The sequence below is a fragment of the Haliotis rufescens genome, unplaced genomic scaffold, assembly GCF_023055435.1.
Source record: "Haliotis rufescens isolate VD_foot unplaced genomic scaffold, xgHalRufe1.0.p SCAF_16, whole genome shotgun sequence".
In the NCBI taxonomy this organism is placed as follows: Eukaryota; Metazoa; Mollusca; class Gastropoda; order Lepetellida; family Haliotidae; genus Haliotis; species Haliotis rufescens.
Genome location: NW_025963846.1, coordinates 23,607,906 through 23,632,301, shown reverse-complemented (window position 1 = coordinate 23,632,301; position 24,396 = coordinate 23,607,906). Strand labels below are relative to the sequence as shown.

The 24,396-nt window shown below is 40.7% G+C and overlaps 1 protein-coding gene across 21 annotated transcripts in view; it reads right to left on the bottom strand.

The window, feature by feature from the left end:
• The window catches only part of LOC124133833 (sarcolemmal membrane-associated protein-like), a 102,869-nt gene that overhangs the window by 56,764 nt on the left and 21,709 nt on the right, over positions 1-24,396 (bottom strand). For all 21 annotated transcript variants that reach the window (XM_046498380.2, XM_046498374.2, XM_046498376.2 and 18 more), the window contains exons 3-4: positions 6,213-6,369; positions 502-568 (exon numbers count right to left, since the gene is read on the bottom strand). In XM_046498380.2, coding sequence (XP_046354336.1) covers positions 502-568; positions 6,213-6,369 — 224 coding nt within the window. The remainder of the gene's footprint in view (positions 1-501; positions 569-6,212; positions 6,370-24,396) is intronic.

Below are 24,396 nucleotides of genomic sequence, written 5' to 3'. Positions count from 1 at the left end.
CATGACATTACAGGGCTACCTGTTGACACGTCATGACATTTCAGGGCCACCTGTTGGCCCGTCATGACATTTCAGGGCCACATGTGGGCCCTTCATCACATTTCAGGGCCACCTGTTGACACGTCATGACATTTCAGGGCAACCTTTTGACCCGTCGTCACATTTCAGGGACACCTGTTGGCCCTTCATCACATTTCAGGGCCACCTGTTGGCCTGTCGTCACATTTCAGGGCCACCTGTTGACCCTTTATCACATTTCAGGGCCACCTGTTGACCCTTCATCACATTTCAGGGCTACCTGTTGACACGTCATCACATTTCAGGGCTACCTGTTGACACGTCGTCACATTTCTGGGCCACCTGTTGGCCCGTCGTCACATTTCAGGGCTACCTGTTGACCCGTCATCACATTTCAGAGCTACCTGTCGACACTTCACCAACCCACCCTAACACCCCTTACCCTGAGTCAAGACATAACAAGAAACGAAGTGTTGTACTCACGCTGGCGTGGCCTCCCTCCCGTCTGGATGGTAGAGTACAATGGTGGCCACAATACAACCGTGGGTGACTGAAACCACAATACAGAGTCTACACTGACACACAACATATCGGTGGCAGCAAGTTGCTCGTCTAGAATTCATGTTCCTGAAACTCGTCTGGCAGGTCTCACTACAGGAAGCAGCTTGTACCAGGCTTAATTTCAACTCACAACATTCTAATTAAATCAAAAAAAACACTTACACCATGTACACACAAAGAAAAGAATAAAACAAAGGACAGATTAAAAGAAATGAAGGTCCCAGCGTGTTTAGTCGCAGAATGGTGGAAATAGGGCAAATCCACCATTCTGAGAGCAATCAAAACAGGTCGGAACTTTATTTCCTCAATGTCTCCTCAGCAGATTGCTGATAGCAATAACATATATCCTACAGCCTCCATGAAGAGGCATCATTATTCCAACTCCGACTGCCATATTAGAACCACCCTAAATAACCACATTCACCATGCTAACAGTTTTAGCCACTAGTCCTTAAAATCAGCGTTAGAAATTGGCACTGGTCCTGTAGTCCTTACCAAACCGCCCAATAGTAAAGGTATCTAAGGACAAGTAGAAATTGGCCCATTTTAAGGGTTTTGCTATATTTTATAAGGACTAGTGGACAAAAACTGTTAGTTTCTAACCCTGATAATGAAAACACATATGGCAAAACCATTAAAAAGGGCAGATACTAGCCCTTAGGATTCCAAACTATTGGGCAGTTTGGCAAGGACTACAGGACAAGTGCCAATTTCTAACCCTGTGAAACACAGATTACATTTTGATTACATACTACGTACCTGCGAATGAACAAACTACAAAATGCACATTATGTACCGCTGTAGCAAGTTGGTATACCCCACCCAGTAGCGACCTATCTGCAAGTGATTACTATTCCAGCAATGGCCACCAGATAAACATGTCATGAATACAACACCTGCTCACAACCAACATACTAACCTAAATGATATATTCCTTCAGAAAAACTCACAAAACTAAATAGTTCCAACTGTTCTGACAAACTGAGAAAGCTGAATACTTCCAAATGTTTTGCCATCCTAACAGTGGCCTATTCATGGAGCCTGAACGTGCATCTGAAGCTCTGTCTATATACAGTATATTCACTCAATGAATGGGGATGTGTGACCTAGCTATATAAGAAACTAGCCTTTGTAGACCAGAATGTTTGAATAGCAACACCTGCTGCAAATGTAATGAGTGAAAACTGATTAAATGTAAACATAATCTTGTAAGATACCTCAGATTGAAAATACTTGAGAAATTGGCACTAGTCCTATAGTCCTTGTCAAACTACTCAATAGTAAGGTATCCTAAGGACCAGTATAAATTTACCCTTTTTAAGGGTTTTGCTATATGTTATCATTATAAGGACTAGTGAGCTAGAACTGTTTGTTTCTATCATTGCTCGATTGTTACAAAAATACAAACTCTGACATGGCAACATTCCTGATTTTTAGATATATACAATACACAAACATGACCATTAATACCTGTTTCGAAGTAGCCTAAGAATTAGTTGCACATCAAACTCTCCAAATCTGCCTGTGCAATACCTCATGTCTACTCTTGTAGAATCATACCTATGGCAACTACATGAGTGAGTGAGTGAGTGAGTTGGGTTTAACGCCGCTTTTAACATTATTCCAGTTATATCACGGCGTGTCAGCTTAATGTGGGAGGAAAGCCCCAAGTGATGCAGTTCTCAGACGTTTACCACTTCGGTGAAACCCACATCACGGGTATGGTGCTGACAAACCTAGAATCATAATCGGGGCGAACCGGGATTCGAACCCACAATCATAGGTTTCTGGCGTGCCAAAAGGACGCAATTCTGCACAGCAAATAGCGGCGCCTTAGACGACTGGGCTGCCCATGCCCCCTGCAACTACATGAAGTCATAATGGCATCTGGCACTGTTAACTTCAGACATGAGAAAGGCAGATAGAGGAAATATTGGTTCATAAGGATCAATTTCCATCCCAAAGCAGTGGAGATTTACTTACAGTTTATGTGAAAAAGTAAAAAGATAATTACAGATACACCACTTTGTGCCAAAAGCTTTAGGACTTCTAGCCAGAACATGGCTTAGCATAAGTTTCAGTAGAATTTAGTGTCATTATATGGATTATCATTAGCTGAGCTTTCTAGACCGAACAGAATTTTACTAGACTCAGGCATTAGACTAGTGGCTAAAGTTGCAGACTGATCAAGTGTATACATCTTCTTGGGGCAAGTTGGTTGTAATTTTCACATTAGTTAACAAGTTAACAACACCATGATTGCCCCAGAACACCAAGACACCATCAGTTACAGGAGAAAGTTTGTATTTGTATTTAAATCTACAGTCTGCTAATATGTTCATTTGAAGTCAATGAGGCATTAAATTAACAAAAAAATATAACAAGACAAATTTATATTTTTCCAACTTCCTTATAAACCACATAGCAGACATACACAAGAATATTTGTGAGAAGGTAAACAGACAGCTGGGCTGTCAAACCAAAACAACAGTCTCAAGCATGAGCTGAATTAGGATGCTAGAGTTACTTCCCTTTGACCACAGTCCTAACCCTGCATTTGCCAGATTACAGCAATCTCATATGAGAGAATACATACATTGTGCTGACAGGAACGGAAGCTCCTTTAAAATCCCTCTAACCGCCTCATACAGTACCACATAAAATATCCTCACTGAATTTTCCATGTTATTTGCAAAGAGTGTGAAATGCTGCTAAGAGCATGTTTTCAGTGCTACCACAGCATCACATGTTGGTCAAGTCCAAAACGACGCAGGTCATAGATAGTAACCACTTCTATGAAACCCACAAACACAGGTCTCACAATTGGGGCAAATCTGGGATTCAGTCTTATGTCAAAGGGACACAACTCTATACAACATCCTAAACTATAGTCTGGAAGGTAATTTAAGGTACCAACGTTTACTACAATATCTGAAAAACTATCGGACCTACTCCAGTCAAAGTTGGTATGAGATTATTAAACAGTCACACATAACTGGATATAACATTTAAAGACAATTGGTGCATGAATAAATAATCTGTCTATTTAGCTATCACTATATTTCATCAACAACCAGACCTGTTCGTCACGGGTGGAACGAGCATTCATTGAAACAGCGATCTGCGTAATGCTCCCCCTGCGTCACAGGGCCATATGACACAGTTGAACCAATCTACTCAGCTCGAGAGGGTGCACGGGAATCACGCACGCACGAATACGGTGTTAGCGTTGAGCGTCTCAACGTGCGTGATTCCCGTGCACCCTTTCGAGTTGAGTTGATTGGTTCAAATGTTCATGCACCGATTGTCTTTAAATGTAATATCCAGTTATGTATGACTCAGTGTTGGCTGAAGAGCGCGTTTTTGCGTCTTGGACGCACAAAAATAAGTTTGAACGCACCTGCGTAACATGTGTGGGTCTCGTGGACGCAGTGACTGGGGCTATATTAATTTCATATTGAATTGACACTGATATCGTAAATCAAAGACGTACGTCTTTGCGTAAAGGTATTTGTTGCCAAACAAGACAGCGAAGCATGTTGATTAACACTTCCGTTTGCTAAACCAAACCAGTTTCATTATTCTCTCCCTTTTTATGACAAATACCCAAACCGGTTTCTTGACCTATATCTATTGTCGGTTTTGCATGTATTAATTTTCGGTATGGTCCGTAGCTTTGCTTCAGCCAATCAGGTGCCACATATTAAGCAAGTCGGATATAGTCGTAATTAATTTAGCTTGCTGATTGGTCGAAAACATCCTGACCTTGTGTCAAACTAAAAATAGCCAGGGTATACTTCAGAACGTGGTAACAGTGACCCGCGAAATGGAGCGACCGTGTAGGATGATACGCTATGTTATCGCGGTAGTTAATTTATAATGGATCGTAGTGGGGCACGCTTACAAACTTATTAAATATGTGATTCACAAAATGTTTGTTGTTCATTGGAATGATTGATGCTGATTTTCTTTACCAAGTTCGGTAAACAAAGTACCTGTCATTGGTGAATCTTACCGCAGTAAGTAAGGCTGTGTGGATTATATGGTATATCACTTCCTGTTTTGAATTTTGCATACGACCGAGGTTTGGTCAAGGGACTTCGTTTGAACAAATGGGTTCTTTTTCTAATCAATTTTGAATGGAGGAAGGGGTAATTCCACTTCAAAAACATCCCAGGAACTGTCATAAAAAAGTTAACGTGTGTACAAGTAGCCGTGACATACCGCAACGAGTCCTGTATTCGATCATGCGATGAAATATATCGTGCTTAGATTTGCATAAGTAAACAGTCGACAGGTTGTGTGGATTACGAGATTTATCAATACCGCGATACTGTATATGATAAAGAATGAATGCGAACACTTGAATGTACAATGATGTAAGCATTGTTTTTATTTAGCGGACTCTGAATATTTAGTTATTCTACAACAGACTTATCAAGCTGATAATAATTCAATCTCTTGTGAGTTATATTAAGAATTGCAAAACACATTTTGCCAGGACCGTTATTGGTGTAACTGACATGTTTAAACATTTATAGCACCTGAAACATGTTGATTTATCAAGGAAATGCTGGATCCTGAACATACTCTTACTAAAAAAACGTTTGATATGCCAATTATATTTTATGACTCATTGATCATTGTCACAGTTACAACATGAACTCAATGCTCAGTACAGTAGCATCAGAACAGCTATTGAACTTAACTGAATCCAAAACTTCAAATCATTGGTAGATCTCGGTAAAAACATTCACAAATGTCTGTCACAATGACCCCTTACCAATGGCTGACCCGTGTACTGCCTTTTCATATACGAAGTTAGATATTAACATGGATAATTTTGTGTTATAATATTCATTAATATCAAATGTCCCTTTTAAGAAATTGTTTGTCCCTTAATGTAAACCTCTTGGTTATGAGAGCAGGATGTGCCCTGATGTGAACCTTTCTCTCACTTTGCCTGTTTGTTGATATTTTGCAGTTGCGAAAAGATTTCTTATTTTTCACAACCACTGTGTTCTGTTGTTAATGTTATGTTATAATGCTATAAATTAGACCCCTCCATTTTTGTTTGGGACCCCTAATTTTATGATGAAGGGGTCCAAGTGACCCCAAGAAAATTTAAGCCAGAGCAGACACTGATGACTGTTTAATAATCTCATACCAACTTTGACTGGAGTGGGTCCGATAGTTTTTCAGATATTGTAGTAAACGTCGGTACCTTAAATTACCTTCCAGACTATAGTTCATTGACAACTATTCCGATCTGTTATGATGAGATGAAATGGGGTTGAACGTCGCGTCCAAGATTATTGCACTTATATAGCGACGTGCATGTACGTGTGTGTGTTTGTGTGGCTGCTTGTACTAGTCCGGACTGATGCCGATTTATAGTGCTAGCTCACTGAGATACCATGCCACAGTTTAACATGAATACCCCACTCAGACACAGTATACTGACTCCGAGCCGACCAGTCCTTGTTTTAGCTCTTAATGCCAAACGCCAGACAGGGTAACAACAAGTACCATCTTTTAACGTCTTTTGGTATGACGCGGCCCGGGATCGAACCCCGGACCTTCCACTCTGATCTGATATGACATTGAAATGTTCAATGCAAGTGTAAACTTACTTTTCTCTCCTCTCCGGTTGTTTTCCATGACCTCGACCCCGAACTGTATGAGATCTCCGGAGAATATTTCCCTGGGGGGCGACTCCTCCCCTCCCTTACATAGCCTCTGGTTGTTGATGAAGGTGCCATTGCTGCTCTTCGTGTCTTGCAAGTAGAACTGAAACACAATGCACTAGTTTCAACAGATTGCCTTCCAACTCAGTAACCGCATTAATGACACACTCCTGCATTGGTGAATGTTGTTTTATGCGGAAATCCGCAATATTTGAGCCATGTCATAGAGGTTCGTAAATAATGGAGTCTGGGTCACTGCTCATGCTGTCAACCACTGGTTTAAGACTTGAATACTTTCAGACTACCTGACTGCAGTTTACATTTACCGTATTCAACGTAATAAGCGCTCAGGGCGCTCTCAAAATTAGAAATAGGGGGCTCTTATTAGAATATCATTTTGAGTTGAAAGATTGTAAATTTCGTGGTTTATGCTAACAGCCTGAAATGTTTACATACGACAGATATATTTTTTAAGAATTTAATTGCCCATAATTAAGGGTGATATAACACACGAGTGCGTATTATACACGAATAAATAAGACTTGTGTGCATTGATCAATCGGAAGGGGTGCTGATTGGGATTGTTCACTTGCCAATATATTAGCAAATATCGCCGTGGGCGCTTAATAGAGCGGGGCACTTATTACGTCGAATACAGTATTTAATCCCTCACATTTGACTGATCAACAGGTTTGCATGTCACAGGAACACTGCTTTTTATTTCCTGCTTGGATTGGTGATGTGATCGTATAATAATCATTCATTCTCAATCAAATCAGTTTCGGTTTCTATTCACTATATATTTTCAGAAAACAGTTGCTTTCAACAGTTTCTGAAGACAAGAATAAAGTGTTCACACCATGAAAACGGACAAGACATTGTGCAAGATGTAAACCGTTTGACTATCAGTAACTAGCCAAGTTCTTTTGTGCTGGCAGTAGTCCTGACAGTCAATGCCTAATAACATACTTCCAGCATTCATCCCTGTTCCGTGATATAAGATATAAGATATAAGATATAATATAAAACAAAAAAACAAAGGGTCTATGGTATTCCAGGCTAGAATAGGTCACAGCAACCTCTTGCTGTCATAGAGTTGGTTGGTTGGTTGGTTTGTTGTTTTACGCCGCACTCAGCAATATTCCAGCTATATGACAGCGGTCTGTACATAATCGAGTCTGGACCAGACAATCCAGTGATTAATATCATGAGGATCGATCCGCGCAATTGGGATCGATGACCTGCATCAACCAAGTCAGCGAGCCTGACCACCCGATCCTGTTAGTCACCTTTTACGACAAGCATAGTCGCCTTTAATGGCAAGCATGGGTTGCTGAAGACCTATTCTACCCCTGCTGTCGTGGATGGGGTGGTCAGACTAAGTGACTTTGCTGATTGCTCGTGGTATTGTGCAAACATAACCCAGTGACTTCAATGCTCATAATATCAATCACTGGATCGTCTTGTCCAGGCTCAATGAATTACATCCTGCTGTCATAAAACACCTGTAATATGTCTGTGGCTTTAGCCACTAGTCCAAAGCCTGAGTCAAGCAAAATTCTGTTCGGTCAATTCCAAAAACTGAGTCAAGTAAAATTCTGTTCGGTCAAGTAAACTCTGCTGATAGCAGTCTATATATTAACACTAAAATCTTTTGAAAATGATGTTTTCGTCAAGAGCCAAGTTTGGGCTAGTAGACTGAAAAGGTTTTGGCACATACTTTTAATGAGCACAGAGTTGAACAACACATAACAAACAAACTTCTATGGTAGAAGAATGACGGAAATTTAAAAATATTCAGGTCTCTACACTGTCCAGCTTCATTATTGCGGCTGATTTATTGCTAATATTCAGTTATATTATATTGATTACTTTGAGCAGCAATAAAAAAACTATCAATACCCAATTCATTCTGCAAAAGATTTACCATAAACATTTTACATAATATCCTCTTTCGAACAGTTGCCTCTGGCTCTTATAGCATGTATAGTTTCTGAAAAAATTCAAATTATTCAACAAATTATTATCACCCAAAATGACTTTAGGTTCAGTATTCACTGAAGAATCTGTAACAAGGAATACACTATGTTACAGTGTGTCACAAGCCAGTACAATAACCTAGAACTGCCCTTATACCACTCCACACCTATACAACAGGTAAAATATGCTTTTTATTCCATATATACAGGGAAAAAATATGGTCCAGGGTCTGTGAGACAGACTATCCATGTATATGTGCTGATATCCTAGATGACGTCCCTATCTTATACTCATTTACAGTTTAATATCAAATCCATATTCAGAATACATTTTGGCATTCATTGTGTCATATAAACTGGAGATACTTGTTAATATTCCGTACCGGAGTTTGACATAGTTTCTGAACAAAACATTTTTATTCCCCAGAACAAACACAAAATTGTGCTATTATAGGAATTCAGACAGTTATCAGCCCTTAATAATGTAAGCCTGCAGCTAGGCAAACAAAAGCAGAGAAATATTCGCCATTCATGCAACAGTTGGTTTGCTGTTTAACGTCGCACTCAGCAATTTTCCAGCTATATGACGGCGGTCTGTAAATAATCAAGTCTGGACCAGACAATCCAGTATTAATATCATGAGCATCGATCCACGCAATTGTGATCGATGACATGCATCAACCAAGTCAGCGAGCCTGACCACCCGATCCCATTAGTCGCCTTTTACGACAAGCATAGTCGCCTTTTATGGCAAGCATGGGTTGCTGAAGATCTATTCTACCCCGGATCTTTACGGGTCCATTCATGCAACAGAGAAGTATTGGGGAATACAAAACACTGGCCAGCTGAGCAATGTATTTGATATCATCACACAGACTGCCTACTACAATTATCAGCATCTTGCGATTTGGCACCGAGCCCAGGGTGTATAACCAACCATTACAGATGACTAAACCCGCTTCAATACTAATCCAACATAACTAGGATCATTAGCCAAGCACATTCCTCGGAGGAAGTGGTTGTTTCACTTGAGAATGATTACACAGACTGTCTGACATGTTGATGAAATGAGCTTCCAGTTTGTTGATGGTGGTGTTTGAAGGAGGGACATGCGTGATGATGTTATCATAACATATCCCAAGTATCAGCCCCTACACTCAATCGCCTGCTTCAATTAGGTCAGGGCCCACATTCAGTGCAGTTCGTGAAATCTTCATTCAGTCTCGGAGGAATTCATTGTGTTTCATGCATGGACGATCTGTGTACACTCAAAACTACCTGTTGGAACTGATCTTCACTGGAGTGTGGACTGAAATTTATCTAAACAGGGCAGGTGCTATGTTTATTTGAGACAGCGGGGCTAGGGGTTTAATTTCATCACCGCACACTCCTGGCTATATTTTTTTTATCAAATAATTACCCTTTTCAAGGCTAATTTATTTTTTTTATTTTGGGGCATTTAAGTCTACAGACTGCAAAATGATGCACAGTAAAGAATTTCACTATTTTTTCACACCATAAAATAACAGATATTTCACCAAATTCTCTCCTTTCATTTTAATAGTGAGAGCAGGTCATTCACGTTTTCCTTCCCACACATATATGACATAACATAAAAACTATCAAAACAGTGGCAAATCCAACTCCCTCATTCTCAATTAAAAATGACTCTTCTGATCAATTACACTGTGTCCCAGACAGAAAAAAATTAAAAGGAGTCCCAACTCAAGTCTAGAATGATTTGGCAAGTCTAGATTGCCTGATATTAAGAGAAGTTCTGGGCTCCATGTAGATTTTTATGTTTTTATGTTGTAGATATATATTATTAAATGAGATAACTTTATTTCTGGGACTTAATGTCAGTCTCCTGATGAATGTTCTCTGACATTTGTCTGAAGAACCAGTGTTCATGGGAAGCCTGTCTTTTAAAAGTCACCCAGCAAATCAACCGGAACATCAGTCTTTCATAAGCTTTCCTCCCAGTACTCAATCATTACTCCTGAAGTCCCACACGTTCACACTTCTTCATGAGTATAAGCTGTTAAGGAAATATATGTACCGTATTCGACATAATAAGCGCCCCGCTCTAATAAGCGCCCATGGCGATATTTGCTAATATATTGGCAAGTGAACTATCCCAATTAGCACTCCTTCCGATTGATCAATGTACACAAGACTTATTTATTCATGTATAATACGCACTCGTGTGTTATATGCACCCTTAATTATGTGCAATTAAATTCTGGAAAAATATATCTGTCGTATATAAACAGTTCAGGCCGTCAGCATAAACCACAAAATTTATCTTTCAACTCTGTTTTTTTCACCAAAATATTATTCTAATAAGAGCCCCCTATTCCTAATTTGGAGAGCGCCCTGGGCACTTATTCGACGAATACAGTATTAGTAAAACAGACACATGAGAAGAATGTGGAACAATCATTGTGTCACAAACACCCAAATAGCCAGCATTCGCCATCAAATAAGTCTTATAACAGATATGTAGACGGTTCATCCAAATCCAATTTCAGACCTTTTCCACAAGTCACATCAGGAATGGAATTTAACCAAAAACGTCTACTTGCCCAAATAGTTATAACATGTAGCAGTACCAATTCTACTCGCCCTCAGGGTACCTCTAACCTAGAACTAACTGGTCCAGGGTGGCTAGTGCTAATTTCCATATCTGCACAGCAGCCTCCATCCAAGAATGATGTATGTTGGTGGTATGTTGACGGTATGTTGACGGTATGTTGACATACAAAACCATTACACAACAGGCACACAGACCAATTTACCAACAACCTGTTAACATCACGAAGCCCTCAACAAGGCTCGTCATACCAACGAATCACGCTTGTCCATTTACATGTATTAAATGTTCTTATTTCCTGTGACATTTCATTTCCTCTCAATAGCTGGACAGAACCCGAGTACTCAAGCACCAGGTACTGAAATAAATACTGACGACTATCGAATAACCAATCTCATTACAATGTGACTTGATACCGATACGATATCTCTCTTCCAGAATTTCACCTCCATAGAAGGTCCGTCAGGTGAAGAAGCATGAGTGAACTTCTCTCCCCAATCTGAGTGAGTATGAGTGAGTATGGTTTTTTACGCCGCTTTTAGCAATATTCCAGCAATATCACGGCGGGGGACACCAGAAATGGGCTTCACTTATTGTACCCATGTCGGGAATTGAACCCGGGTCTTCGGCGTGACGAACTTACGCTTTAACCACTAGGCTACCCGACCGCCCCTGCCCAATCTGAATAAAGGATGCATCACTGCATGGGTTGTTGAGACAATAAGATGTTAAATCTCTAAAATAATTTGGTTTTGCTTCCTTCCCACCTCAATTCAGAAATGTTGATCTGAGCAAAAGAAACCTGCTACGGAACATCAACTACATTTAACAGTACACCCTTTGGGTGTAGATGGCTTAGTTGGCAGGTAGAGCAAGAGGCCACATATAAGTTCACATCAATAACAGATCACAATAAGGAAGGTGAACGGTGTTTTGACCATCAGACACTTCCTTGAGGCTATCTGACTCGTGTTGAAGATATCCTTCAAGCAAGTTGAAAGGCCAAGATATACTCACCACCAAAAGAAACGCGAATACCATACATGTTGGTTAATATATGAAGAATTACTCATTATCAAGAGACATTAGTGAGTTTGATGCATAAAAGATCATACTTGTATATTGTGTGAACCAATGCTCATGAACGCATCATGTGTGACGTCATAGATTCATGACTGAAATGCACCATTTGTCTCGTGCAGGATTAGCGTGTAAAGTTTGGAAATCACATGCAGCATATCGTGATAAGAACAAAGACACTGTGGTTACACTTGACTGATTGTTAGTTTTGTCAATAACTGGTAAACACTGGAAACATCTCTTCTTAACGTACATACTTCTCTATATGTTTCCATGGTTCGCTTTTCTTTTGGTGGTGAGTGGACCCAGGGATAGACTATGCACAATCTTTTAAATGAGTATCACTTTCAGAAATCGTGATGAAAGTCACGCTGGAGCAGATTTCACCTTCACCACACCGGCAATGATCCACGCCGAAGTGCACCAGCACAACACATGGGATAATTCTAGGGTGGGGCCTTGTGCTTTTAGCCCCTCAATTTGAAAAAAGGCCCACATTTTTCAAATACAATGGGGCATTTTAACATTGAGCTGTATGGGTGTACCTCTAAAATATTTGAATTTTTCACATAAACATGATAAAGGGCCCATGTCAGAATATTCCTGGAGAGAACCCTGCAACACAACATACAAATCATGCACATTAACTGATTTACAACAACTCTTCCACAGACAAACAGCCTCAGAAATTAACGCTAGTTCACAAGCCCAAGACTACCAAATTGTGTTTAAGGGCAAGCAAAAATCCAATGATAGTTGTCCTCATTGACTAGAAGCATTTGAAGACTATAATTCTTAACCAGGTATAAAAATGTCAATTTTGATAACATGTAACTGAATTAAACTGTGAAATGTAACCATACTCAGTTCTATCATTTGGTTTGGTTTGTTGTTTAACGCTGCACTCAGCAATATTTCAGCTATATGACGGTGGTCTGTAAATAATCAAGCCTGGACCAGACAATCCAGTGATTAATATCATGAGCATCGATCCACGCAATTGGGATCGATGACATGCATCAACCAAGTCAGCGAGCCTGACCACCCGATCCCGTTAGTCGCCTTTTACGACAAGCATAGCCGCCTTTTACGACCGCCCCGAAAGCAGGAGAGACTGATTCAAGATCTCACAGGACTAACTGCCAACTCTGATGACTAGTGACATAAGGTCCCTACATCCTGGTCCTGTGGACTGGTCTCTGAAAACAACAATTGTCTGAGGAACTATACAATTAGACCTCCTTGATGATCCAAGGGTTTCAGATTGGACCATTTCCTCGAACTCATTATCATCCATTTCCAATTGGGTAATGATGTAGAAGAATGACCCATCACCAAGTGATTAAATCATGAAAATGTCCTTACAACATTTGTCTCCAGCAAAATCACTCAATCCAAATGCGTCATAATATTTGCAAAACGACTTCCTGGCTCCAACTTCCAGATATCATTCTTGATAAAACTTCATAAAAATACATCCTTCTAATCTCAACATCAACATGAAGACAACACAATTTATGAAATATCAATGATTTATGAGAGGCAAAGTCAATGTCCTACTTAACTCATTTTTTATCCCACATAACCTGACCCCCTCTAGCCATATTGCTGAACATTTGGAGGCTCTATATATATGGCAAACAAGATTAATTACATCTTGCAAGTAGACCCAAGCGGACTCGGACTGGTGTAATGTTATCGAGCCAACAGCACATCGTATTCCCAGAAGTATCGCCTCAGGTAAACCTAAACCAACACCAGTAGCCATGGTTACGTCAACACTGACAGCCTTGTGTTTCACAATCTCCCATGATCAACAGTGATGTAAGTTGTTGCTTTTTGCCTAATTATTTTTTTGTTTGGTTTCTCTGACATTTCAAGAGCATGAAATATAAGTCATCGTCAGCTGTCCACTTCAAAGATCTTCATAAACTTCCTGTAGATCAAAACTTTAGAATGATCAAACATTTCTCGGTTTGCGTGAGTGAGTGAGTGATGTTTGTTTTAACGCCTCTTTAAACAGTATCCCAGTGTTGTCAGCTTGACCTGGGCCTTAAAGGTAGACATATATCACTTTGGTGAAACATGAGTACCAGGATGGTACAGACAAAACTGGAAATATAATCGAGGCGAACCACGATTCAAACCCACAATCTCAGGTTTCTGGTGTGCCTAAGGGACACAACTCTGTAAAGCAAATTGGCCGCCTTACGTGACTGGGCCATCTGAATTTCCCTCATAATGCAGGTCATAGAAATGTTGATTGGTATTAATTTATTAACATATCACCATTCAACTGGTTCTTTAACTATGAAGAATATAGGACAAATCACTGGATATAAAAAGAGCATCGTTACTGCTCCTCTCGTCATTGATATAATATGTAGAGTGAGCTTGAACAGTTTTTCAGTTACATCACAACGTGTCAGCTTGACGTGGGTAGAAATCATGCAGTGATGAACAGGGATATAGCAGGAGACAAATGGAAAAAGAACATCAACTTTTGATAAAATATTCTTCCACATCTCTACGAAATTTGAAAAATATCTCTGGGACACTTAGGATGACATTCAGTCAATGCCCCCTAAAATGTACCAAAACTGAAGTCCTGGACGAAGGTTTCAGCTATTTAACACTTTGGTGAAATCCACAACCGCAGGTATGTTCCTGACAAAGCAAGAAAAATAATCCAGGCAAATCTGGGATTCGAACCTATGATCATAGGTTCCTGGCACGGTTAAGGGACACAACTCTGCACAGCTAGTTGCGTGCCTTTGACGGCTCGGCTACCTGTGCCCCACAAACATGCACAATATTGTTCAATGTTTCACTAAATTACACACACATAAGTCATTATTTTGTCTGATCCGAAAAGATATCAAGAGTCAATGACTTGAAAGCATAATAAGATTTCCAACCCCTGAGTGACATTTTGTAAGATGACTATTGACAATATTGACATTCAGAAGATCGATTCCGTTAGACGAAGGAGTCAACAGCTATGCCTGTGTACTTTGTTTGAGCTGGAGGGCAGGTAATAACGAGGGCTCGGTGTCCTGGCGGGAGAACACGTGGAGCTGATGATGACCACGAGATCAGCAGGATTGTGGACACACCCCAACCTGGGCATGGAGGTAATTCTGGAGCCACTGATCCAATAACAGTCAATAATCTGGTCGTGCTTGATGGTCAGAATGATTATTCAATTCATGTCTGTTCAATAGTGAGCAAAATGTTGAGGAATTTGAAAATGTAGGATTTTTATTCATAGTTAATTTAATTTCAATAAACACAATGACAAGGAGATTGCAACGATCAAAATAAGTTGCATTAATCTCCATCATGAGTGAGTGAGTGAGTGAGTGAGTGAGTGAGTGAGTGAGTGAGTGAGTGAGTGAGTGAGTGAGTGAGTGAGTTTTGATTGGTGGGTGGGTGGTTGAGTGAGTGGTTGAGTGAGTGAGTGAGTGAGTGAGTGAGTGAGTGAGTGAGTGAGTGGGGGGTGGTGGTTGAGTGAGTGGTTGAGTGAGTGAGTGGTTGAGTGAGTGAGTGAGTGTTGAGTGGGTGGTTGAGTGAGTGTTGAGTGAGTGGTTGAGTGGTTGAGTGGTTGAGTGAGTGAGTGAGTGAGTGAGTGAGTGAGTGAGTGGATATTTATGCCACTTGAAGCAATATGCCAGCCATATCATGAAAGCGGGGCACTAGAAATGTTCACACATTGTACGCATGTGGGGCATCACCCGCAGCGTGACAAGAGAACTCTTTCACCCCAGGCTAACCCCATTAGCTCTCCATCATAAACAAAGTGGATGTGGATATCCTTTGATGCCCGTATCTCACTAAACTGGGCTCTGTCTCTTTAGCTGAAGTCACTCGAATATGAGCAGATGTCAATTAACACTTAGTTCTCTGTGACCTACAGGTGAGGTGAGGTAAGATGGGGCTTGATGTCACATACAAGATATTGCACCAGCTGACCAATCCTTGCATCCCCCTTAATGTCAAGCACCAGGCAGGGTAACAAAAAGTACCATATTTGAACACCTTTTAGCATGAGGTGGCCAGGGAGCGAACCACTTGCTCTATCCACTAGACCATGGAGGCAATGCACCACGGTCTACTGCCCATATCCAGGCCATATCTAGACATTAATTATTAACTGTATGATTGATATACATCATAAATTATCATACCTCAATGTCAGAATGATCAGATCTGATTGGTCAACGTGAAAGTGATAAAATACTATGTATCCTGCCTTGGAGGAGTATAAATTTATAAGAATAAATCCCTTATACCCCGCCATAAGACAAGGCTGCACGTATATTTCCGAAAAGGCACACTAAATCCCTTGTACCCCACTGTAGCAAAAAGCCCGATGCTTTTTCCGAGTCTTTGTTTGTTTGTTTGTTGTTTAACGCCGCAATCAGCAATATCCCAGCTATATGACAGCGGTCTGTAAAATAATCGAGTCTGGACCAGACAATCCAGTGAGTGACATCTAGAGCATCGACCCATGCAATTGGGATCAATGGCATGTATCAACCAAGTCAGCGAACCTGACCACCCGATCCCGTTAGTCGCCTTTTACGGCAAGTATGGGTTGCTGAAGACCTATTCTACCCCGGAATCTTCACGGGTTTTTTTCCAAGTCAATGAAAGTCACGTGACATAGCGCAAGTTAACCTCATCTCTATAGAACAGCTGTTTTCTATTAAATTTGAATTTGTTTTAATTATTTTACAATGTCAAACATGTCAGTAAGATAAATTTGTTGCAGCATCCTGCTCGTGGTATAAACCCTAACATGGGCCGTATAAAACCCCATGTATACCTTGTGATCCTGCTACAGCAAATATTGTATCTCACACAAAATCATGTCTGAACAGGATGGACTTAACTGGCTTGGACTTTGAGTTGAGTTTTCCTGAAGTATAAAACAAAACTATTTCCTTAAGTTAATGGCAGTGTCGGTCTGTGAATACATACACACAAAGCATTACTTGAACATTTTGAGAGATCTATTAAAGATCACTTCAATTTGTTAATATTAAGACTGTGATGTTGTGTCATACCATTTCACATGTTCCTGACACTCAATATTTACGGGGAAATTCAAATTTGAAAAAGACCCTTCTGAAACTTTACAAGTCAATGGTTGGTGGACGTGCAGATGCAGTGTTCAAACTTCAGGGGAGTCATAATATTTTGTAGGTTTTCTCCTGTGGTATTTGAATCAAGGGAGCCCTAAATCTCTTTATTTAATTAATTAGGGACCCCTAAATCTTTTATTCATAAAATTTTGGACCTCTAAATCTTTGAATTATAAAATTAGGAACCTCTAAATCTTTGAATTATAAATTTAGGGACCTCTAAATCTTTGATTCATAAAATTAGTAACCCCTAAATCTTTGAATTATAAAATAAGGAACCCCTAAATATTTGAATTATAAAATTTGGGACCCCTAAATCTTTGATTCATAAAATTAGGGACCCCTAAATCTTTGAATTATAAAATTAGGAACCCCTAAATCTTTGAATTATAAAATTTGGGACCTCTAAATCTTTGAATTATAAAACTAGGAACCTCTAAATCTTTGATTTATAAAATTAGGGACCCCTAAATCTTTGAATTATAAAACTAGGGACCTCTAAATCTTTGATTTATAAAATTAGGGACCCCTAAATCTTTGAATCATAAAACTAGGGACCTCTAAATCTTTGATTTATAAAATTAGGGACCCCTAAATCTTTGAATTATAAAACTAGGGACCCCTAAATGTTTGATTTATAAAATTAGCAAACCCTAAATGTTTGAATTATAAAATTAGGAACTTGTAAAAGGATCATGATTAATATCCAACAGAACAATGACAGAAACCCTTACAGATAAAACAACTTTTTTCTTTCACCAGAATGATCAGCACACCCAATAGAATGCACTTATTGTCCAGTTCCAGCGTTAACTGATGGTAAACCAGGATAATCAGGATCAACCCATCTCGAGAGAGGCCCACACTGGTATTAGCATCTCTCAGACAAGAAATGGTGCCGTTCTCTTTAATCCCAGTCCAACTGAACTAGCACCAATCACTCCCCATCACTATAGATTAATTGACACAGCCTCAAGGGCTGTGTTTCCATCAATATCCCACCACTGAGATCAGGGCACAATCCTGACAAACTTCCACAGTTCTTTCGCACTCTCAATCCAATCTGCTAACAAGTTTGTCAAATGTTGTTTCAAAACAATGTTTAAATGCAACATTTGTCAAACAAGAACGTCTGACTTCTGTGCTTAAAGACTTAGTTTACAAGAAACCTAAATAGTCTGATCGATTAACAGGCTCCCCTGACACAGAATGCCTTCGATGCCTTCAGTTAAACATAGACTTAGGAATCAATGGCATGTAACAAACATGATCAGAATGGGAGGGGGGAATATAGTCAAGCTTGAATACACAGCAGGATTACCTCCCAGGAACCTAGTATTAGATAGGGCTGCGACGATACACTGACTGCAATCTGATATGTAGGACTATAGCATTACAGGACTATAGGCCCTCAAACCCTGCATTACAGGACTATAGGCCCACAAACCCTGCACTACAGCTCTATAGGCCCATAAACCCTGCACTACAGGACTATAGGCCCACAAACCCTCCATTACAGGACTATAGGCCCACAAACCCTGCATTACAGGACTATAGGCCCACAAACCCTGCATTACAGGACTATAGGCCCTCAAACCCTGCATTACAGGACTATAGGCCCACAAACCCTGCATTACAGGACTATTGGCCCACAAAGCCTGCATTACAGGACTACAGGCCCACAAACCCTGCATTACAGGACTGTTCACACCATGTGGTTGAAGGTGCCAGGTATCTATCAGTGCTGATCTGTATGTGATCTGTACAGCTGCAGGAAGACCACACCATGCATTGGTTCCGTCAGTGAGTCAGCTGACTGGCATGTCGAGCATGACCACAACGCCAGGCTTCTCACTGCTCACACAAACATACACTCATTCCGATGTAAGCCCATGGATTGTTCTTCAAAGATGACATGCATACTGAACAAATACTGGGTGTCCCACTGCATATGTTAACCAATGGAAAACCCACACAAAGAAATACTCAGTGTTTTAGATCACCTGGGAGACCATGTCCTTTACAAACTAGAGAACAAACAAGTGGCCCTGCAATCCTGAGTCCCTTGACCTTATCTCTCCTACCTGGCACATCATTGTCCCAGCCATTTGGTCACCTGACCCATGTCTCTCTTACAGACCCCAGGGCATCCATTAAACAACCCTCCCTATTTCAGCCTCATCCCCTTCTCTGCTCTAGCAGCCTATACTCATCCCCTTCTCTGCTCTAGCAGCCGATACTCATCACCTTCTCAGCTCTAGCAGCCTATACTCATCACCTTCTGAGCTCTAGCAGCCTATACTCATCCCCTTCTCAACTCTAGCAGCCTATATTCATCACCTTCTCAGCTCTAGCAGCCTATACTCATCACCTTCTCAGCTCTAGCAGCCTATACTCATCCCCTTCTCAGCTCTAGCAGCCTATATTCATCACCTTCTCAGCTCTAGCAGTCTATACTCATCCCCATCTCAACTCTAGCAGCCTATACTCATCACCTTCTCAGCTCTAGCAGCCTATACTCATCCCCTTCTCAGCTCTAGCAGCCTATACTCATCACCTTCTCAGCTCTAGCAGCCTATACTCATCCCCTTCTCAGCCCTAGCAGCCAATACTCATCCCCTTTTCAGCCTATACTCATCACCTTCTCAGCTCTAGCAGCCTATACTCATCCCCTTCTCAGCTCTAGCCTTGAAGGGGCGGTCGGTAGCCTACTGGTTAAAGCATTAGCTCGTCTCACCGAAGACCCGGGTTCGATTCCCGACATTGGTACAATGTGTGAAGCCCATTTCTGGTGTCCCCCACCGTGATATTGCTGGAATATTGCTAAAAATGGCGTAAAACCATACTCACTCACTCTAGCCTTGAAACATGAACCTAAACAATGATATACTTAGCCCATCCGTATGCTCTCGTCACATTCACTTTTATGAAGTTCTTTCTCTGAGTCCTAATGCTATGAATACTGTCAGTGAATTCATGAAGGACCTGTGTCCTGTTGTTATGAATTTGAAACCTGACAATGTTATAGACTGTAACGAAAGTGTTCTTGTGGTCTAAGGTGCCTTAACGGCCCAGGTCCACTAGTTGTAGCGTCGAATCCAAGACTCTTTGGGATATCTCGGTGATAAAACTTGAATACTGATCCACAACTCACTCACTAATTCCACAGACATATATGTTTTTACTTGTGATGATTTGATTCGTAGGGTCAATTTGCTTCGTTATTAAACCCGGCCAGAGATTCCCCTTTCTCAGGTTGATATTGGAGCTTTTAAAAATATAGAAATTTGGAATTCCTGGTACTTCACACACACAGGCTGCCTTTGCTTTGTGTCTTTGGTAAACGTCTGAGACCTGCATCACTTTGGGCTTTCCCCTCACATTAAGCTGAAATGCAGTGATATAACTGGAACACTCACTCGCTTACTCACTCGCTTACTCACTCGCTCACTCACTCACTGGTGGCCCAGTCGTCTTAGGCGCCGCGATTCGCTCTGCAGAGTTGCTTGCTTCCCTTGGGCACGCCAGAAACTTATGATTGTGTGTTTGAATCCCGGTTCGTCCAGATTTTGTTTCTAGGTTTGTAAGCCCCATATCCGTGCTCGTGGGTTTCATGGAAGTGGTAAACGTCTAAGACCTGCATCACTTGGGGCTTTCCTCCCACATTAAGCTGAACGCAGTGATATAACTGGAATACTCACTCACTCACTAACTGAAATACTCACTCACTCACTCACTCACTCACTCACTCACTCAGTGGTCTCTTGTAGTTTTCAGTTCAAAGTGAGTTTGTTATTCAAGAGTTCAAATATGACAACCTGGAATGGTTTACAAGTTATTATGTTACACCACCAGGCATACTGTTCCACTACAAACAAGCCCACAATACCACATCAGCTCCCATGTTGACAGATGGTGGAAAGCAGAGTGTGAAAGAGTATAATATATACATGGACACACTCCACTAGACACCCGACATCCAGGGAAGTGACTGAGAGGTCACATACCTGCCACACACGGTACTAACCTGTCCATGTACTGGATAACATGACACACACCACGCTTATAAATTACCGTATTCGACGTAATAAGCGCCAGGGCGCTCCCAAAATTAGAAATAGGGGGCTCTTATTAGAACATTATTTTGGTAAAGGGTGAACGTAAATTTCGCGGTTCATGCTGACACCCAGAAATGTTTATATACGACAGATATATTTTTCCAGAATTTAATTGCCCTTAATTAAGGGTGCATATAACACACGAGTGTGTATTGTACACAAATAAATAAGTCTTGTGTACATTGGTCAGTCGGAAGGGGTGCTAATTGGGATGGTTCACTAATCAATATATTAGCAAATATTGCCGTGGGCGCTTATTAGAGCAGGGTGCTTATTACGTCGAATATGGTAATGGTAACTGCATGTCCTCTATATTAGTAACACACAGGTGAGGACAGTGACTGTAGGCCTGGTGTGACAGACACCCTGCTTGTAGGTGCAATGTAAGACATGCCTACTGAGTTACAGGTAGCCAAGCTGTACAATATTGAGGTGAGGTGAAATTGGGTTTAAGGTCGCGTCCAAGATTATTGCACTTATATAGCGACGTGCATGCACGTGTGTGTGTGTTTGGGTGGCTGCTTGTACTAGTCAGGACTGATGCTGATTTATAGTGCTAGCCCACTGAGATACCATGCCGCAGTTTAACATGAATACCCCACTCAGACACAGTATACTGACTCCCGGGCCGACCAGTCCTTGTTTTAGCCGATCGCCAGACAGGGTAACAACAAGTACTATCTTTTAACATCTTTTGGTATGACGCGGTCGGTGATCAAACCCTGGACCTACCAATCTCCGGGCGGACGCTCTACCACTAGACCACGGAGGCGGCCGACATACCTACTGAGTTACAGGTAGCCAAGCTGTACAATATTGGTATGGGACTCCAGGTAGGAGGCTACTTGAAGGAACAGTTCTGGAATTTCACACCGGTGAGCCTGTCGTTTGTAATTTGGTCTGGGGGCAGGCAGGCAGACAGTGACCCAAATAGCTGGGCAATAACGTTGTCTGGGTAGACTCTCACACCAGAACAGCAACGTTCTAACTGATAATTCCACTGCCAATGTTAAAACTTAAACATTTGCTTTTGAAGTCTTTAAAGGCATTTAGAGTGAGTATGGTTTTACACAGCTTTTAGCAATATTCCGGCAATATCATGGCGGGGGACACCAGAAATGGGCTTCGCACATTGTACCCATGTTGGGAATCGAACCGGGGTCTTCGGCGTGACGAGCGAACGCTTTAACCAATAGGCTAACCAACCGCCCCAAAGGCATTTAGAAGTGATAAACATAAGGAAGAGAATTTATGGATGCCAATTTCTTTATGTGTTTATGTGTCTTTATAAAGAAGATGCATTGCCTGAAATTTCAACATGCTTATTGCAACTCTTCTGAAATGTCAAGTTTGAAGCTTGACCAAGATCACAGGTTCATGTGACGGCTCCCCACAATACATTTCCTATCTAAACACAAGGACTAAACTGGCTTTCAATCACCCAGAAATACTCTATTTTCGTTCCTGCTTCTTAGCATAATGGCCCAGAAAATCAATAAATTTCTCTAAAAAACACAACATTTTTTCATTTTTTTCAATCCTCTTTTTGTTTAAAGCTCCTGGACACAATCCTGTTCCAAAGTTTGATCTAATTTCAAACATACTCCACAGACAAACAAAACCGGACAAGCCCCACCTCAATCATTAATCAAGAACACTGGACCCTAATAATCTGTGGTAAAGTGTACATTTAACAAGGCTTCTCAACCAAACAACGGGTGACGAAGTTTGCTTCCATGTGCATGGCGTCGTTATTCTAAAAACACACAACAAACATTGACTCAACTGCACCGAGAATGAAAGACAACAAAATAGGCCACACGGCTCAGGTAATTTATCCTACGCAAGCATCAAGGTTAACAAACTGTTTGTTCTTATTTCTAAATTTAAAGCAACTTTATCAAGAGAACAAAACATTTTAGCTGAATCATTCAAGGTTTCGATAAAATAATGAAAGGAATTCGACAAAATTCTTATCCAATTCTTTGCATCAGACCTTTCACCAAGCTCAGCACAGTTCATGCCTCTCGACTGGTGAGGAGTTAGCATAGCAAATAGATCACAAGCCATCCATCTCTGATGCTGAGGCAGCACCACACAGCGTGTCAGGCGTACCTCAGCCCTCAGCTATTTACATCACTTACGTTAGTCAATGCACGCAAATAACACACCCCCATGGTAATTCCCTATCAAGGGAAGCTCAAATCAGGGTTACAGCTCACCTATTTGAGCTGTACTGGTGTAAATATTGATAAATACCTGACAATTATCTACATTCTTCAAGCACACCTTAACCCACAATATCAGTTTCCAGATATGTTTTCAATTTTTAAGGCAAATATATCTGCATATACAAAAAGTAGAACTGCCTACGAACAGCTGTCTTTTCAATCCCTTATTCTCCTCCTTTTATTCAATAACCAACACTTGAAAGAAACCCTAGCTAAAAAAAAAGAAAATGGATTCTTGTCTAAAGTATATTTGCAAATAATCATGACTGTCCTAAATGTCAAATATCTATCTACATGTGACTGTTAAACCTTCTAGTCATGTCAACAGTGGCATTTAGTCGGACATGACAGCAATCATATGACAAATGAAAAGTTCACACAGGAAATATGACAAGGTTCTATATTCTCTGAAAATCCATTTCTTTCCTCCAAGCCTAAAGTACATACCATAAAAGATTGATAATAAAGAACTCCCTGACCTGAAGCCCAGGAGTTTATTTGGGGAATATGTATCAGGTCAATGTGACATTTGTTCCTTATTTGGGCAACAAGCACGTTTTTTAACACTGACAATAATCATTTGTAAAATGGTCTAAATAAAACCTCTATCTCCCAATAACGCTCAGCTTGGTCCCATCAAGATCCACTCTTAGAAGGAATCGGTCATGAGACACCTGTACCACAACAGCACTGCAGTAAGGTCTTGTAAAGTGCCAACTAATATGGCCATCAATGTGGCGAAGATTTTTCAATTTCTGTCTATGCTTTTCATCTCAGTTTTAAATAGCTTGAAGAAGGTTCCAGGGCTTGTCACAAACTCTTCCATGGGATACAAATATGACCAATTGTGAAAATGAAAACACTTATATGACTGCAAGGTTTGTTTGTTTGTTTGTTTGTTTGTTTGTTTGTTTGTTTGTTGTTTAACGCCGCACTCAGCAATATTCCAGCTATATGACGGCGGTCTGTAAATAATAAAGTC